Source organism: Rhinolophus sinicus, linkage group LG10 (assembly GCF_036562045.2).
Source record: "Rhinolophus sinicus isolate RSC01 linkage group LG10, ASM3656204v1, whole genome shotgun sequence".
Taxonomy (NCBI): Eukaryota; Metazoa; Chordata; class Mammalia; order Chiroptera; family Rhinolophidae; genus Rhinolophus; species Rhinolophus sinicus.
This window is the reverse complement of record NC_133759.1, coordinates 6,458,037-6,475,448: the sequence shown is the minus strand read 5'-3', so window position 1 is coordinate 6,475,448 and position 17,412 is coordinate 6,458,037. Positions and strand designations below refer to the sequence as shown.

At 60.8% G+C, this 17,412-nt stretch overlaps 1 protein-coding gene across 3 annotated transcripts in view; it reads left to right on the top strand.

Moving 5' to 3' along the window:
* BSN (bassoon presynaptic cytomatrix protein) overlaps nucleotides 1–17,412 on the top strand; it is an 80,656-nt gene that overhangs the window by 53,280 nt on the left and 9,964 nt on the right. For all 3 annotated transcript variants that reach the window (XM_074312315.1, XM_074312314.1, XM_074312316.1), the window contains 3 exons: nucleotides 5,355–5,801; nucleotides 6,232–12,885; nucleotides 15,138–17,211. In XM_074312315.1, coding sequence (XP_074168416.1) covers nucleotides 5,355–5,801; nucleotides 6,232–12,885; nucleotides 15,138–17,211 — 9,175 coding nt within the window. The remainder of the gene's footprint in view (nucleotides 1–5,354; nucleotides 5,802–6,231; nucleotides 12,886–15,137; nucleotides 17,212–17,412) is intronic.

Sequence of the window (17,412 nt, the reverse complement as noted above, 5' to 3'; positions counted from 1 at the left end):
GCTCCCACCGACAGTCAGAGGGTGGCCCAGCTTCTCTGTCTCCTTTCTCCTCATGGCCCTGCCTGTTAATGCTGCAGAGGGCCTACGGCAGCTCCTGGGGAAGACATGGCTGGGCAGCCGCAGTGCCCGCTCCCGGGGTTCCCACCACAGAAATCGTGCCACCATCAATCAGAGACACAAGCTGACAGCCTGGGGTCATCCTCAGCTTCTTTTTCTTACCTCAGTACCCACTCCACGGACCGTCCTCCCCACTGTCACTAGAACTTGACCTCTCCTCTCCACCCTCATGGCCACAGTGCTAGTCCAAGCCTGTGTCCTCTCTCACCAGACAGCGAGCAAAACCGTCTCATTTCTGACTGCCTTGGGTCTTGCAAGGGGCTGGTGGGGAGGGCCCGGGGTGTGTCACCCCCCTTCCCTCCAACCAGCATGGTTGCTTTCTTCGCTGAGGCTCTAACCAGACCATGGGCTGTCTTTGATCTCCCCTCAGTGAATGACCGCTTGGCATTCGACGCCATTGGGTGCTTCCCTGTGACCTACTTAGTGTGTTCTTGGTTAGAGGCTCCTGAGATTTCAATCAGGCTCCTGAGTCCAGACCCATCCTGCCTTGCGAGCGAGGTGGGAGGCCCTTCTCCAGGTCCAAGGGTCGGCCCTGCCTGTCTCTCCACACTTTGCCTGACTGAGGCCGCCCGCCAGGCTTGGGATGGCTGTGAGGCCAGTGCACAGTGTGACTGTCCCCCACTGCCAGCCCCCCACGGGCCTCTTCGGCCTGCCGTGGCTCCACCTGAGGCTACCAGGTTGGGAATTTTCCTCAACGTTTTTGAGCTGCAAAAATCTTCTTTCCTTCTTTGTAGACAGGGAGTCCAGCACACACAATAGAAGAGGCAGTAAACTATATCCCTTTTCCCTTTGAAATTTCCTCTGGAGGGGAAAAAAAAACATAGTGCTATTTAGTGAGTCATTTCATAATTAAGAGTTGTTGAGTCCAATTTTTTTTTTACCTATTTATCTTTTTGAAGGATAATAGTACCCTCTGGCTTAATTTTTAATTGGCTTTCAGTTCCAAATAGAGTTTGTGAAGAAATTAGTGGAATTGGAATGGTTACAGTAACACTGCCAGTTTCTTATCTTATAATAATTGCCAAAATATAAGCTGTGTCCTTGAGAAGTCAGACCTCCCTGGGCAAAGGGCCTGGCACCTGTGCTAGGTGGGGCTGGGCTGGGTTTTTTTGGGCCAGGGACTGCAGCACGGGCATCAGGCAAGAGGCCAGCAGCTGCCTGTACCGCAGACCTGCCTCAGACTACCTCTGAGGATGTGACTTCCGGGAGCCCAGTCTCCTCCCATGTGCAACGGGGCAATAGTACCCCCTCTTAGGTTTCTCTGCAGACCAGGTGAGATGCCACACCTCAGTTACTTATGCAAGGTCCAACACACTCAGCCCTTGAGTCAGGAAATTGAAACCAGAGTGTCCTGAAGAAGAGTCTCTGTGTGGTGAAGAAAGAGTCCCTACCAGCCCCCGGCGGTCTGGGTGGAATCCGCCCCGTGGCCAGTACAAGATCCTGGCCTCGTGACAGATCGCCCACAGGGAATGAGACATCTGGTACTGGGGCACGAGGGGAGCACAGCCCGTGGGGCACAAAGGCACATGTGAGGGATACCAGGGAGGATGCCTCTTATTGGAGGTGGGGGCCCCAAAAAGAGGAGCTTAAGCATGTCTGGGGACAGGGATAGGCAGGGTCACAGAATCAGGAGAGAAACAGAGGACCAGTGATGGTCATGCCATTGGTCCAGGGTTCAAGTCTTGGGCCCTTTAGCTCTGGGCATCCTTTTCTCTGGACTCCTCAGCCACTGCCTTCTGGTCTGGCCGTGGGCCTGGGGATATGTTGGGCCAGGCAGCTTGCCATAGGCTGTCGGTTGGGCTGGTGTCACTGTAACCAGACTGACACATAGGCCAGCTCCACATTTAAAGAGACTGTGATTGATCTTCAGTGTCAATCAGACGATCGCAGACAGTGCAGGGACGATACCCAGCTTCCAGTGCAGCTTTGCTGGTCTCCCTTGTCCCATAAGACACAGTAGACAGTGGTCCCCGAAGGCAGCCGGTCTCACCTGCCTGTGGGGTGCCCGCCAGCTCTCTCAGACAACTCACTTCCCCTTCCTCACCCTGAGCTCACCCAGCTCCATCCGATGGTGTATGCACCTACACTTTTCACCTTTCCATGCCAATTGCCTTTGGGGGATTCCTACCTTCCTGACCCCAGAAAGGAACTGGGCAGATGGAGGCAAGGCAGACTGATCATCAGAGCCTCCCATTGTCCTTTCCCAGGTCGAGATCATCCCCTGCCCACTTGCCGAAGGGGACAGGCAGAGGGTCAAACAGGCAACAGTTCCCTGAGGGCTGGGGCTCGGTGAGGGAGACCGTGAGAGAGAACGTGCAAGTAAATGAACAAATGAGGGAATAAACACTTTAGGAAGAGAGTGAATGAGTGAATGAATAAGCAGGGTGGGGTCGGGGCATTTTGGTGGGGGGGGGGCAGAGGTGAGAGCAGCTGTGTTCCAGCCCCCAGGCAGAGATTCTGCATGGCCTCCCACCCCATCCTCATTCCCCAAAGACTTGGGCCTGGGCCAGGTCTCCCCTGGTTCCGTCCCTATGGGCCCCAATGCCCTGTACCCTTCTCCCTCCGTCCCCAGAGGGCTGGAGAAGGGCCTTCAGCAGCCAGGACAGGTGTTTATTTTTAGCTCTTATCTCACATGCCTCCTCCTCCTGCTCTCTCTCTCTCTCTCTCTCTCTCTCTCTCTCGTTAGTTTCAGGCTACTCTCCCTCTGCTATAGCAGAGCTAGGAGCAAGAGGGCTGACTGGGCAGCCCCTTCTGAGCCTGGCCCCCTCCATGAATAAGCATGGGAAGGAACAGAGCCCTGGGAAGCATGTGACCACAGGTGCCATGCTCTGCTGAGGGCTGGGCCTCCGGGCTCAGGGAAGCAAGCTGCTTCAGGGGCTGACTCTCAGCTCTTGGCATTACATCTGCCTCCTCTATCCAGGCCACACTTCCAAGGTGCCCTTGCTTCATTTGGACTGTTGCTTCTGAGGTGGGGTCTGCAGGCCAGATGTGCGGTTCAGAGGTTTGCCAAGCCACCAAGGTGACCCAGGGCATATGACCTAACCTTGAAAGGCCTGACCTGGGATGACTGTGTGGGGACTCAAGGTGGAGTCAGGACAGTGGTGCCTTGGGCCAGCCCCACTCTGGGCCCAGACTCTAACTCCCTCGTGCTGATCTTGGGGCTGGGGAAGAGGCTCTTTGCCTATTTTCAGAACTCTCTTGCCCTCTGCCTACACCCTTCCCACCTTCCAGGGTCTTTGAGCCATCTCACAGTCTCTCTGACATGGGGGCATTTTCATTCTGTCCCCAGGTGATGCTGGGGGCATGTAGGTGGGATTTCTACCTCAGACACTGTGCTCTCCCATGTCCTGTCCATCTCACGGCTTGGTCTTGGCCTGTCTAGCGCTCTCCCCAGGCACCTCTGGGGTGGACCCTGCCAGGCCAAGTGAGCCCAAGGCCCAGCAAGTAGCCAGCACCCACTGCCTCATCAGGGTTGGGGATGGGGGTACATAAAGCACCAGATAAGGTCCAAGGGAGTCAGCAGTGGTGCTAGGCCCAGCAGCAGGGTGAGTACATGGAGGACCTCTGAGCACTCTACCTCCATAGCGGGGCCCCTCTGCCCAGGACCTGGGTGTAGGATTGGGCCTTAGGGCAGAATCAGAGCTCCCGTCTCAGGCCCTGAATAACGAGCCAGTTGAACAGGCCTATCCCTCAACACACACCAAGGCCCTGCCACCTGCCCGGCCTGGCCTCGGCTGAAACCCAGGGTAGAGATGTGTGTGGCTCTGTGGGCAAGAAAACAGAGCAGAATCATTGACATGGCATTTTCTATGGTGGCCTGAGGATGCCAGGCTGAGGGCAGGTACCCTGGGGGTATCACACTTCCAAGGCTCTACTGGGCTCGGGGCTGCCTTGGGGGCAGTGTGTGAGGGAAGGGTACTGAGGTTGCTGGCCCTTGGGGCTGGTGAGGGCCAAGGGCCACCTCCTTACACTGTCTCCTAGCTCTGTGACCCTGTGGTTCTTTGTCCTGTGGTTCTCCGAATGGCCCATCCTAGTGGCCAAGCTGTTGGTGGGAGCCTGAGTGGGCACCTGGGACGAGCAGCAGCAGGAGGGTGGGAGTGCCGAGGCTCGCCCCGGGTGAGAGCAGGCACAGGTGTGGGCTGTTACCCTCATTCCCTATCCTACCCCCTGTGGGCCAGGGCAGGCCTCAATTCATGCCAAGAAGGAGCCCTGGCTCTGGAAAGGCTCCTGGGAGAATGCCCCTGTCAGTCTGACCTGCTGTAGGAATCAGCACTCAGGGCCTGGGACGCTCAGGCCCCACCCCTATGCAGACCCTGGAGCTGGGGGCTTGGAGCCGGTTTCGGGTATTCTGGCCACTTCACCCTTGGTACCCCTGTCATACTTGCTGGAAGGCTGCATGCCAGCCTGTGTCTGTCCTAGTTATGACTGTGTCTCCAGCCTGACACAACGGGTGACTGAGAGTAGTAGACTAATGGTTGAGGATTTGATCCCAGCCCAGCTCTGGAAGAAGCACTGCCCTTGGCCTAAGGGCTGGCACAGTCCCCATCCGAGGAACAGCCCAGAACTCTGGGGGCAGAAGGGAGCTTCGCTTGTGGGTCTTTGCGGGCCTTAGACAAGGTGACTTGAGCTGGGGGTTGTGAGCAGAAGGGACAGCTCAGCCCCACCCCCACCCCCAAGCAGGGTTTCTCCCAGACAGTCTCCCCTGGCCCCAGGATTCAGCACCCTCTCTGCACAGCCGTTGCTTGGGAAAGGTGTGGGGAAGGATGGTGTGTGCGACTTGAGAGCTAGAAGGCAGGGAGGGGCCATGCATCCAGGAGGCGCCCCCTTTCTGACACCAGTCCTGGACTGTGGGGCTGTCCACTGCTGGGCTCCATACTAGCCCCCAGGGGCTGTCCACTCCCTGGGTGGGCCCCAGCGCCTCTTGTCCAGACGCTGTGCCGCTTGTAGCCTGCCTGCCCCTATAGTTCTCCTCCCTGTCTGACCAGGTGAAAAGCTCTCTATGGGGTAAGGAAGGAACCCTTCTTTTGGGTTCATCATTTTAACTCTGTAGATGCAGCTAAAGAATGGGAAGTCTGTCATTTGGGGGCAAAAAGTCTATCAGTCTTTTTCTCCTTATGCCTTTGCTGTCATGCTTTGGAAGATGTCTCTCCTTAAGTTTACAGAAATAGTCACAGAAATATTTTTTGAGTGCTTCATTGTGATTTCACCAACTTTCCTCCCCTCCCGTTTCCTTACAGAAAACTGAGTGGCTCTGTCTGAACTGCCAAACTAAGCGGCTACTGGAGGGCAGCCTGGGAGAGCCGACCCCACTACCACTGCCCACCTCACAGCAGCCCCCCGTAGGCGCCCCTCATCGTGTGGCTGGAGCAGCACCTCTGAAGCAGAAAGGGCCACAGGGGCTGGGCCAGCCATCAGGCCCCATGCCTGCCAAGGCCAGTCCCCTGCCCACCAAGGCCAGCCCTCAGGCCAAGCCCCTCAGGGCTTCTGAACCTAGCAGGACCCCGAGCAGTGCCCAGGAAAAGAAAACAGGAGTCCCAGCTAAAGCTGAGCCCGTGCCGAAACCACCTCCAGAGACTACACTGCCCCCCGGGACCCCTAAAGCAAAGACTGGAGTGCGGAGGACTGAACCTGCCACCCCGGTTGTCAAGGCCATTCCAGAAGCCCCCAAGGGTGGGGAGGCAGAGGTCAGTCCCATTCATCTTGCAGGGACCCTAGCCCTCAGGTGGGACAGTCTAGGGAAGGGCTTGGCTCTCTGGGGGGCTGGGATGTAGGTCTGGAGCAGACATCTTGGGGTCACAGAGGAGGCAGAGATGCCTAGATGAGGCCCTAGTGGAACCAGAGCCTGTGAGTTCTAGGCTAGTCCTGTGTCTGGCATCTTGTTGGATGCTTTTGTGGATTTTACTATCATTAGATCTAGTAAAGTTTCTTTTTGAGAACCTCGGGCTGCTTGGGGCTGCATAGAACCTACAAGTTATTCAAGGCCAGAGAAATGGAGTGGGTGGTGGGCTCTGATTCCCAGGGAGGTGGAGAGACCCTTCCTTAGGGCCCTGGGAGGGGCTCCCTGATCAGTTGTCTGCCGTGGGGAGTCAGTGTCTGCTTCTCACCCTGCTGCAGGAGCTGGTGGGCAAGCCTTACTCTCAGGACCTGTCTCGGAGCCCACAGAGCCTCAGTGACACAGGCTATTCCTCCGACGGCGTCTCCAGCTCCCAGAGCGAGATCACAGGGGTCGTGCAGCAGGAGGTAGAGCAGCTGGACAGTGCAGGAGTGACAGGGCCACGCCCACCCAGCCCCTCCCAGCTCCACAAGGTGGGGAGCAGCATGCGGCCTTCGCTGCAGGCCAAGGGCCTGGCCCCCAGTGGCGAGCAGAGCAGGCTACCATGCAGCAGCAGTGCTGAGGAGCAGAAGCGGCGGCCACACTCCTTGTCCATCATGCCCGAGGCCTTCGACTCTGATGAGGAGCTGGAGGACATCCTGGAGGAAGAGGAAGACTCTCTAGAGTGGGGGCGCCAGAGGGAGCAGCAGGACACCGCCGAGTCCTCAGATGACTTTGGCAGCCAGCTGAGGCATGACTACGTGGAAGACAGCAGTGAGGGTGGCCTGTCCCCTCTCCCCCCCCAGCCCCCAGCCCGAGCAGCAGAAATGACTGATGAGGAGTTCATGCGACGGCAGATACTGGAGATGAGTGCCGAGGAAGACAACCTGGAAGAGGATGACGTGGCCACCTCCAGGCACAGCTTGGCCAGACATGGCACCCAGAAGGGCGGCCCCAGGCCCAGGCCCGAGCCCAGCCAAGAGCCAGCGGCACTGCCCAAGAGGCGCCTGCCCCACAATGCCACCACGGGCTATGAGGAGCTGCTCTCTGAGGGAGGCCCAGCAGAGGCCGCTGATGGCACCGGAGCCCTGCAGGGTGGGCTCCGCCGCTTCAAGACCATTGAACTCAATAGCACGGGCAGCTATGGCCACGAGCTGGACCTGAGCCAAGGCCCTGACCCTGGCCTGGACCGGGAGCCTGAGCTGGAGATGGAGAGCCTGACAGGCTCCCCTGAGGACCGCTCCCGCGGAGAGCACTCCTCCACGCTGCCAGCCTCCACGCCCAGCTACACGTCAGGTACCTCGCCCACCTCCCTGTCCTCACTGGAAGAGGACAGCGACAGCAGCCCCAGCCGCAGGCAGCGTCTAGAAGAAGCCAAGCAGCAGCGCAAGGCCCGGCACCGCTCCCACGGGCCCCTGCTGCCCACCATCGAGGACTCCTCCGAGGAGGAGGAGCTGCGGGAGGAGGAGGAGCTGCTGCGTGAGCAGGAGAAGATGCGGGAGGTGGAGCAGCAGCGCATCCGCAGCACAGCCCGTAAGACCCGAAGGGACAAGGAGGAGCTGCGGGCCCAGCGGCGGCGAGAGCGCTCCAAGACCCCGCCCAGCAACCTGTCGCCCATCGAGGACGCCTCCCCCACAGAGGAGCTGCGGCAGGCAGCTGAGATGGAGGAGCTCCACCGCTCCTCCTGCTCCGAGTACTCGCCCTCGCCCTCCCTGGACTCGGAGGCTGAGGCCCTGGACGGGGGGCCCAGCCGGCTCTATAAGTCGGGCAGTGAGTACAGCCTGCCCACCTTCATGTCCCTCTACTCACCCACGGAGACACCCTTGGGCAGCTCCACCACGCCCAGCTCTGGCCGGGCCCTCAAGAGTGCTGAGGAGGCCTATGAGGAGATGATGCGAAAGGCTGAGCTGCTCCAGCGGCAACAGGGCCAGGCAGCGGGGGGCCGGGGGCCCCATGGTGGCCCCTCGCAGCCCATAGGCCCCCGGGGCCAGGGTTCCTTTGAATACCAGGACCCCTCAGAGCATGACTATGGCAGGGCTGCTCAGCCTGCATCACAGGGCACGCCAGCTGGCCTGGAAGCAGCTGTGTATGAGGAGATCCTCCAGACGTCACAGAGCATTGCCCGCATGCGTCAGGCCTCCTCACGGGACCTGGCCTTTGCTGAGGACAAGAAGAAGGAGAAGCAGTTTCTGAACGCCGAGAGTGCGTACATGGACCCAATGAAACAAAATGGCGGCCCACTTACCCCTGGCACCAGCCCCACGCAGCTTGCTGCCCCTGTGTCCTTCTCCCCCTCTCCCTCTACCTCCTCAGACAGCAGTGGGGGCCGAGTCATTCCTGATGTCCGTGTTACTCAGCATTTTGCAAAGGAGTCTCAAGACCCCCTCAAGCTGCACAGCTCTCCTGCCTCCCCCAGCTCTGCCTCCAAGGAGGTCGGCATACCCTTTTCCCAGGGCCCTGGGACCCCAGCCACCACAGCTGTGGCTCCTTGTCCGTCTGGCCTGCCAAGAGGGTATATGACTCCGACGTCCCCAGCTGGCTCTGAGCGCAGCCCTTCACCATCTTCCACAGCCCACAGCTATGGACAGAGCCCAACCACTGCAAACTATGGGTCCCAAACTGAGGAGCAGCCTCAGGTCCCCAGTGGCCCTGCTGCCCGCGGACGGGCTGCCAGAGAAGAGCCCCTGAGTGTGAGTGATGGCAAGAGCAGCACTCCCCAGCCCTCCCAGGGATATTCCTACTTTGCAGGCTCTAGCCCACCTCTTTCCCCATCTTCTCCCTCAGAGAGTCCCACATTCTCCCCTGGCAAGCTGGGCCCAAGGGCCACAGCAGAGTTCTCTACACAGACGCCAAGCCCAACCCCTGCCTCGGACATGCCACGGAGCCCTGGTGCCCCAACCTCGACCTCCATGGTGGCTCAGAGCACACAAACACCACACCGACCCAGCACGCCTCGCCTGGTATGGCAGCAGCCCTCTCAGGAGGCCCCCGTTATGGTCATCACACTGGCATCAGATGCCTCCAGCCAGACTAGGATGGTACATGCCAGTGCCTCCACCTCCCCAGTGTGCTCACCCACTGACACCCAGCCCACCACCCACAGCTACAGCCAGACAACGCCTCCAAGTGGGTCTCAGCTGCCCTCAGAGTCTCCTGGGCCGGCTGGCTTCCCGCGGGCACCCAGTGCTGGTGCAGATGGGCCTCTGGCACTGTATGGCTGGGGCGCCCTCCCTGCTGAGAACATCTCCCTATGCCGGATCTCCTCCGTCCCTGGAACGTCTAGGGTTGAGCCAGGCCCCAGGCCCCCTGGCAGTGCCGTGGTAGACCTTCGCACGGCTGTTAAACCCACACCCATCATCCTCACCGACCAGGGCATAGACCTGACCTCTCTTGCCGTGGAAGCAAGGAAGTACGGCCTTGCCCTGGATCCAGCCCCAGGACGGCAGTCGACCGCTGTACAGCCTTTGGTTATCAATCTCAATGCCCAGGAGCAGACCCATGCCTTCCTCAGCACCGCCACCACCGTGAGCATCACCATGGCCTCATCTGTGCTCATGGCGCAGCCAAAGCAGCCTGTGGTCTATGGAGACCCATTCCAGAGCCGGCTTGACTTTGGCCAGGGTGCTGGTAGCCCTGTGTGCCTGGCCCAGGTCAAGCAGGTAGAGCAGGCTGTCCAGACAGCCCCGTACCGAGGTGGGCCCCGGGGAAGACCCAGGGAGCCCAAGTTTGCCAGGTATAACCTGCCCAATCAAGTAGCACCTCTGGCCAGAAGGGATGTTTTGATCACTCAGATGGGCAGTATCCAGAGTGTTGGCCTCAAGTCAGGCCTGGTACCAGAGCCTGGTGCCGAACCTCACCGGGCTGCCCCTGCAGAGTTACGGTCTCATGCTCTGCCGGGTGCCAGGAAGCCACACACGGTGCTGGTACAGATGGGAGAGGGCACGGCAGGCACTGTGACCACACTGCTCCCAGAGGAGCCAGCGGGTGCCCTGGACCTCACGGGGATGAGGCCAGAGAGCCAACTGGCATGCTGTGACATGGTCTACAAGTTCCCCTTTGGCAGTAGCTGCACAGGCACCTTCCATCCCGCCCCCAGCGCACCTGAGAAGAGTGTGGTAGACGTTGCCCCACCTGGCCAAAGCAGTGGCCCCTTCTACAATCCCCAGGACCCTGAGCCTCCCGAGCCTCCCACCTACCGGGCACAGGGGGTAGTGCATGAGGAGCAGAGGCCCTGCCCACAGGGCCTCCCAGGCAGGCTGTACTCCTCCATGTCTGACACCAATTTGGCTGAGGCTGGCCTCAACTACCATGCCCACAGATTGGGACAGCTCTTCCAGGGCCCTGGACGAGACTCGGCTGTGGACCTGAGCTCGCTGAAGCAATCCTACAACCTGGGCTTTGCGGACGGACGCTACGTTGGGCAGGGCTTGCAGTATGGCTCATTCACAGACCTGCGTCATCCCACAGACCTTTTGACTCACCCACTTCCCATGCGGCGCTACAGCTCAGTATCAAACATCTACTCAGACCACAGGTATGGCCCACGGGGAGATGCAGCTGGCTTCCAGGAGGCCAGCCTGGCCCAGTACAGTGCCACCACAGCCCGTGAGATCAGCCGCATGTGCGCGGCCCTCAATTCCATGGACCAGTATGGAGGGCGGCATGGCAGTGGTGGTGGTGGTGGCCCCGACCTCATGCAGTATCAGCCCCAGCCTGGGCCTGGGCTCAGTGCCCCGCAGGGTCTGGCTCCCCTCAGACCTGGCCTTCTTGGGAACCCCACCTTCCCGGAGGGCCACCCAAGTCCTGGGACCCTGGCCCAGTACCGGCCTACGGCAGCCCAGGGAACAGCAGTCAGACAGCTGCTGCCATCCACAGCCACTGTGCGTGCCCCCGATGGCATGATCTACTCGACTATCAACACCCCAATTGCTGCAACACTGCCCATCACCACCCAGCCCGGCTCAGTACTGCGGCCTATGGTGCGCGGCGGCCTGTACAGGCCTTACGGATCTGGTGGGGTCACAGCCGTGCCGCTCACCAGCCTGACACGCATGCCCATGATTGCCCCCCGGGTACCTCTCGGACCCACAGGGCTGTACCGATACCCCGTACCAAGTAGATTCCCCACTGCTTCCAGCATTCCACCTGCTGAGGGTCCTGTCTACCTGGGGAAACCTGCTGCTGCCAAGGTTCCAGGGGCTGGGGGCCCACCAAGGCCAGAGCTGCCAGCAGGGGTGGCTCGGGAAGAGCATCTGTCCACAGCCACCCCTGCTGCTGCCAAGGAGGCTGGAGCAGCCCCAGCCCCCCTGGTTGGCCAGAAGCCACCAGTAGATGCTGCTCCTGGGGGCGGCAGTGGAGCCCTCAGCCGGCCAGGGCTTGACAAGGAGGAAGCATCGCAGGAGGAGAGGCAGCGGAAGCAGCAGGAGCAGCTGCTGCAGCTGGAGCGGGAGCGGGTAGAGCTGGAGAAGCTGCGGCAACTGCGGCTACAGGAGGAGCTAGAGAGGGAGCGCGTGGAGCTGCAGAGGCACCGGGAGGAAGAGCAGCTTCTGGTGCAGCGGGAGCTGCAAGAGCTGCAGACCATCAAGCACCACGTGCTGCAGCAGCAGCAGGAGGAACGCCAGGCCCAGTTTGCGCTGCAGCGGGAGCAGCTGGCACAGCAGCGTCTGCAGCTGGAGCAGATCCAGCAGCTTCAGCAGCAGCTACAGCATCAACTGGAGGAGCAGAAGCAGCGGCAGAAAGCCCCCTTCCCTGTGGCCTGTGAGGGACCCGGCCGAGGGCCTCCCCCAGCAGCCACTGAACTGGCTCAGAATGGCCAGTACTGGCCACCCCTGACCCATGCGGCCTTCATTGCCGTGGCAGGGCCTGAGGGGCCCGGGCAGCCTCGGGAGTCCGTGCTGCACCGCGGTCTCCCTAGCTCTGCCTCGGACATGTCGCTGCAGACTGAGGAGCAGTGGGAGGCAAGCCGCAGTGGCCTCAAGAAGCGGCACTCGATGCCACGCCTGCGGGATGCCTGCGAGCCAGAGTCGGGGCCAGAGCCCTGCATGGTCAAGAGGATTGCAGACACCAGTGTGCAGACGGACGATGAGGATGGGGAGGGCCGCTACTTCCTGTCCCGGCGGCGCCGGACACGGCGGAGCGCTGACTGCAGTGTACAGACAGACGACGAGGACAGCGCTGAGTGGGAGCAGCCCGTGCGCCGCCGCCGGTCCCGTCTTTCCCGCCACTCAGACTCCGGCTCGGACAGCAAGCACGAAGCGATCGCCTCGTCATCCACTGCCACCGCCGCTGCGAGGGCCATGAGCAGCGTGGCCATCCAGACTATCAGTGACTGCTCTGTGCAGACGGAGCCTGACCAGCTGCCCAGGGTGTCTCCAGCCATCCACATCACAGCTGCTACTGATCCCAAGGTGGAGATCGTCAGGTACATCTCGGCACCAGAGAAGACTGGGCACGGGGAGAGCCTGGCCTGCCAGACGGAGCCGGATGGGCAGGCCCAGGGGGTGGCTGGGCCGCAGCTTGTAGGGCCAGCCGCCATCAGTCCCTACCTGCCTGGCATCCAGATCGTCACCCCAGGGCCCCTGGGCAGATTCGAAAAAAAGAAGCCGGATCCCTTGGAAATTGGATACCAGGCCCACCTGCCCCCGGAGTCCCTCTCACAGCTTGTGAGCCGCCAGCCTCCCAAGTCCCCCCAGGTCCTCTACTCACCAGTCTCACCCCTGTCCCCACACCGGCTCCTGGATGCCTCCTTTGCTTCCAGTGAGAGGCTGAACAAGGCTCACGTGAGTCCCCAGAAGCACTTCGCGGCTGACAGCGCTCTCCGCCAGCAGACGCTGCCTCGCCCCATGAAGACCCTGCAGCGGTCCTTGTCTGACCCTAAGCCCCTCAGCCCCACCGCCGAGGAGTCTGCCAAAGAGAGGTTCTCCCTCTACCAGCACCAGGGGGGACTGGGTAGCCAGGTATGGGCACAGGGACTGGTCCAGGGTGGGACAGGGGTCTCTGCCTAGCCTGGGGGGACCCTCAGGGAGGGGCTTCTCCTGGGGTGGGAGTGGAGTCACCTCCAGCTCCAGAGGCCCAGAGGAAGGAGTCAAGGGCAAAACCTTCCTCGATGCACATCTGGTAGAGCCTGCAGCCTGGCAAGGACATCCTAGGCAAATACTCACACGTGGGCCCCCAGCCATCCATCCAGACACCACTAGAAACTTCAGCCTCTCCTTAGCATTGCTTCTTCATGGCCCATAGCTAGTCCAGCCCCTGCCACCTCCCCCTTCAGGCCTCCTTAACTCTCCCCTCCAGTCTGGGTCCCTCCCACTCAACCTCTCCTGTGGATGTTTCCTGAGAAAATCAGTCACATGGACCTGTCTGGACTGCTCCCTACTCCCCAGCCCTGGCCTGGCTTCCATTGCCTCATAGGAAGCCCAAGCCCCTTGGCCTAGCATTCAAACACCTCCAATGGCTGCAGCATGTTCTCTGCCGTGTCTTGTCCCCTGCCCCTATCTGGCCCTCAGTAAATCTGTTTACACACCTGTCTGCTCCCCTAGACAGGGGTTCCGGGAGCATAAACTTTCCTTATCTGTGGCTTTAGTTGCCAACGATGTCCTGGGACTCTGAGAGGCAGCCTGCCATGGGCTGCCATAGAGGGGAAGATGGGGCTGGCAAGGGCCTAACGCCAAGGACTTTGAGTGCCAGGCTGAAGAGGGTGGGCCTTTTGTGAAGGAACCTTGGGGCCTCTGGAGGTTTTAGGCAGGTGAGACAGGACAAGATGGGTATCTTAGAAAGCTTCCTGGACAGAGTGTGGGCATATGGGCTGAAGGGAGAGACTGCACAGTGGCCCTGGGGAGGAGGTAAGAGCTGGAAGCATCATGAGACGTATTTGTCTGTTTCCTGGGCATGATGCAAGAGGAGAGGGACTGGGCCTCGTGGTGGGGTTGTGGAGGTGATGAGCCTGGGGAGGGGAAAGCCCTGGGGTATGCAGGCCAGAGGGGGTAGGGGTGGGCTCAGGAGTCTGGGCTGGCAGGGAGGGCCGGTCAGAGAGGGGCAGGTGGTCTGGCTCCAGGGTGGACACAGAGGTCCCATGGGCTGGCCATGTGGGGCCACGCCATGATGGGCACTCATGGTGTGTAGCCCAAAAAGCAGGAGATGGACAACAGAGTCAGGAGTTCAAAAAGTGAAATTTATTCCATTAAAGGCCTACCCTTCATTCTGAGGTTTTGGGGTGCACTATCGTTTCCTTTATGACATGGTGAGAGTAGGTGGGAGGCTTTTATGTAGTTTCTTGGCAAGGTAAAATGTCAGAAGCTCGATGTCGGTCCCCAGTATATTTGGGGGATTTGGTTGATCCGTAAAAGCCCGGAAGCCTGGTGCATTCTGGGAAGGCTACAAGCTAGAGACCAAGGGAGGATCCAGAGCAAACCTGCTGGCAGGGGAAGCATTGCCGTGGGTGAGGAGGGCCACATTAGGGAGCCTTGACCAGGAGCCACGCAGCAGGAGACTGGGCTGCAGAGGCCCTAAAGGAGCACTGGCAGCCCCAGAGAGTGGTGGACTGACAGGGCTGTGGAGGGAGCTGGGGGCCTGGCTGAGCGCGTAGCCCGGAGGGTGTGGCAGGCGGTGGTGCAGGGCAGCTGGAGGGGGAGAGTGGGCAGGTGGCTGAGTTGCATGTCACTTTAGAGAGGAATAGGTCAGGAGGCAGCAAAAGACCCAGAGCCTGCAGCAACTGTCACATAGTCAGCATGTGCCCCTTTCTTATCCCTAGGGAGCCTGGTGGACCCAGGACCCAATCCACTCCAGTCCACGGCCCTCCATGGCCTTTGGCCCCCACCAGCTGCTAGGACCCAAACCCAGAGCCAGACCTGTCCTCACCTCATCTCAGTACACTCAGTGGGAGGTAGAGTCGCAAGCCCATTGGACATGTACGAGGGTTCTCAGAGCCAGGCCAGTAGTAGAAACCAGCACTGAGGAGCATCTGCTCCTTCCCTGCCCTCCTGCTGCCCAGAGCAATGGGAAGGAGAAGGCCGTAAAATGATCACAGGCCATGGTGATCTTCAAGGCCAGCGGGTGGGCATGGCAGACCTTGAGGCTGCCTGGTGAATCAGGGCACCAACAGTGTGGAGCTCAGCCCCCGCCCCAGCCCAAGCCAGGGCTCTTCCACCCTGCACCCTGCCAAGCCACCCACACGTTGGGTCTCAGTGCCCCGCCCTTCCCTCTGTCTCAGGTGTCGGCGCTGCCACCCAACGGCCTGGTCCGCAAGGTGAAGCGGACACTGCCCAGCCCCCCTCCAGAGGAGGCTCATCTGCCCCTGGCTGGCCAGCCCCCCCCACAGCTGTATGCGGCCAGCCTGCTGCAGCGTGGGCTGGTGGGGCCCACCGCTGTCCCTGCCACCAAGGCCAGTCTGCTCCGGGAGCTGGACCGGGACCTGCGGCTGGTGGAGCACGAGTCCACCAAGCTGCGCAAGAAGCAGGCAGAGCTGGATGAAGAGGAGAAGGAGATCGACGCCAAGCTCAAGTACCTGGAGCTGGGTATCACACAGCGCAAAGAGTCTTTGGCCAAAGACCGGGGTGGCCGTGACTACCCACCCTTGCGTGGTCTCGGCGAACATCGTGACTACCTATCAGACAGCGAACTCAACCAGCTGCGGCTCCAGGGCTGTGCCACTCCTGCAGGCCCGTATGCAGACTTCCCTGTCACGGCCGCTCCCACCACCAGCTCCGGCCCCACTGCCTTCCAACAGCCCCGGTTCCCACCTCCAGCCCCACAGTACACTGCAGGCAGCGGTGGGCCAACTCCAAACGGATTCCTAACCCACCAAGCACCCACCTACCCTGGCCCCAGCACGTACCCAGCACCTGCCTTTCCTCCTGGCACCAGTTACCCCGCGGAGCCTGGCTTGGCAAGCCAGCAGGCTTTCCGTCCCACAGGCCATTATGCAGCCCAAACACCCATGCCAACCACACAGAGCACCCTTTTCCCAGTCCCGGCCGATAGCCGTGCCCCCCACCAGAAGCCACGCCAGACATCACTAGCCGACTTGGAGCAGAAGGTGCCCACCAACTATGAGGTGATCGCCAGCCCTGTGGTGGCCATGTCTTCAGCCCCATCTGAAACGAGCTACAGTGGCCCAGCGGTAAGCAGCAGCTATGAGCAAGGCAAGGCCCCTGAGCTGCCTCGGGCCAGTGACCGCAGCAGCATGAGTCTGAGCCCGGCCCCCACCTATCCTTCTGACTCACACTACACCAGCCTGGAGCAGAATGTCCCTCGGAATTATGTGATGATCGATGACATCAGTGAGCTGACCAAGGACAGCACCTCCACTGCCCCTGATAGCCAGCGACTGGAGCCCCTGGGGCCAAGCAGCAGTGGGCGTCCTGGGAAAGAGCCCGGAGAAGCAGGTGTTCTGGAGGGGCCCGCACTGCCCTGCTGCTACGCCCGAGGGGAGGAAGAATCCGAGGAGGACTCTTATGACCCCCGTGGGAAGAGCAGCCATCACCGGAGCGTGGAGAGTGACAGCCGACCAGCCAGCGCCCACTACTATGGTGACAGCGACTACCGCCACGGGGCTCGAGCGGAGAAGTATGGTCCAGGCCCCATGGGCCCCAAGCATCCTTCCAAGAGCCTGGCCCCGGCTGCCATCTCCTCAAAGCGCAGCAAGCACCGGAAGCAGGGCATGGAGCAAAAGATCTCCAAGTTCTCGCCTATCGAAGAGGCCAAGGACGTGGAGTCAGACCTGGCCTCCTACCCCTCCCCTGCGGTCAGCAGCGGCCTGGCCTCTCGGGGCAGGAAGTTCCAGGACGAAATCACCTACGGGCTCAAGAAGAACGTGTATGAGCAACAGAGATACTACGGGGTGTCCAGCCGGGACCAGGTGGAGGAGGAGGACCGCATGTACAGTGGGAGCAGCCGGTCCCGGGTGGCATCTGCATACAGTGGGGAGAAGCTGTCCAGCCATGACTTCGGTGGCCGGGGCAAGGGGTATGAGCGGGAACGGGAGGCTGTGGAGCGGCTTCAAAAAGTGGGCCCCAAGCCCTCATCCCTGAGCATGGCCCATGGTCGGGCCCGACCCCCCATGCGGAGCCAGGCCTCTGAAGAAGAGAGCCCCGTCAGCCCCTTGGGACGGCCCCGCCCCGCCGGGGGCACCCTCCCTCCGGGGGATACCTGCCCACAGTTCTGCTCCAGCCACTCCATGCCTGACGTCCAGGAGCACGTCAAGGACGGACCGCGGGCCCACACGTACAAGCGTGAGGAGGGCTACATCCTGGATGACTCCCACTGCGTAGTTTCCGACAGCGAAGGTAATGGCAGCTGGGGGTGATTTGTGCAGACACCCAGCATCTGGGGGGCCTACCCACACATGGGGCCCTGAGCCCCAAGATGGCCCAGTGGGCCCTGCCACCGGCTGCCCTTCTTGCCTCTCCACCCATGCCCTGGCCCTGGTTGTGGGAGGGTGGGCTGGGGCCCAGCATCGTGCTTGTGGCTGTGGCACCCACTCTGGT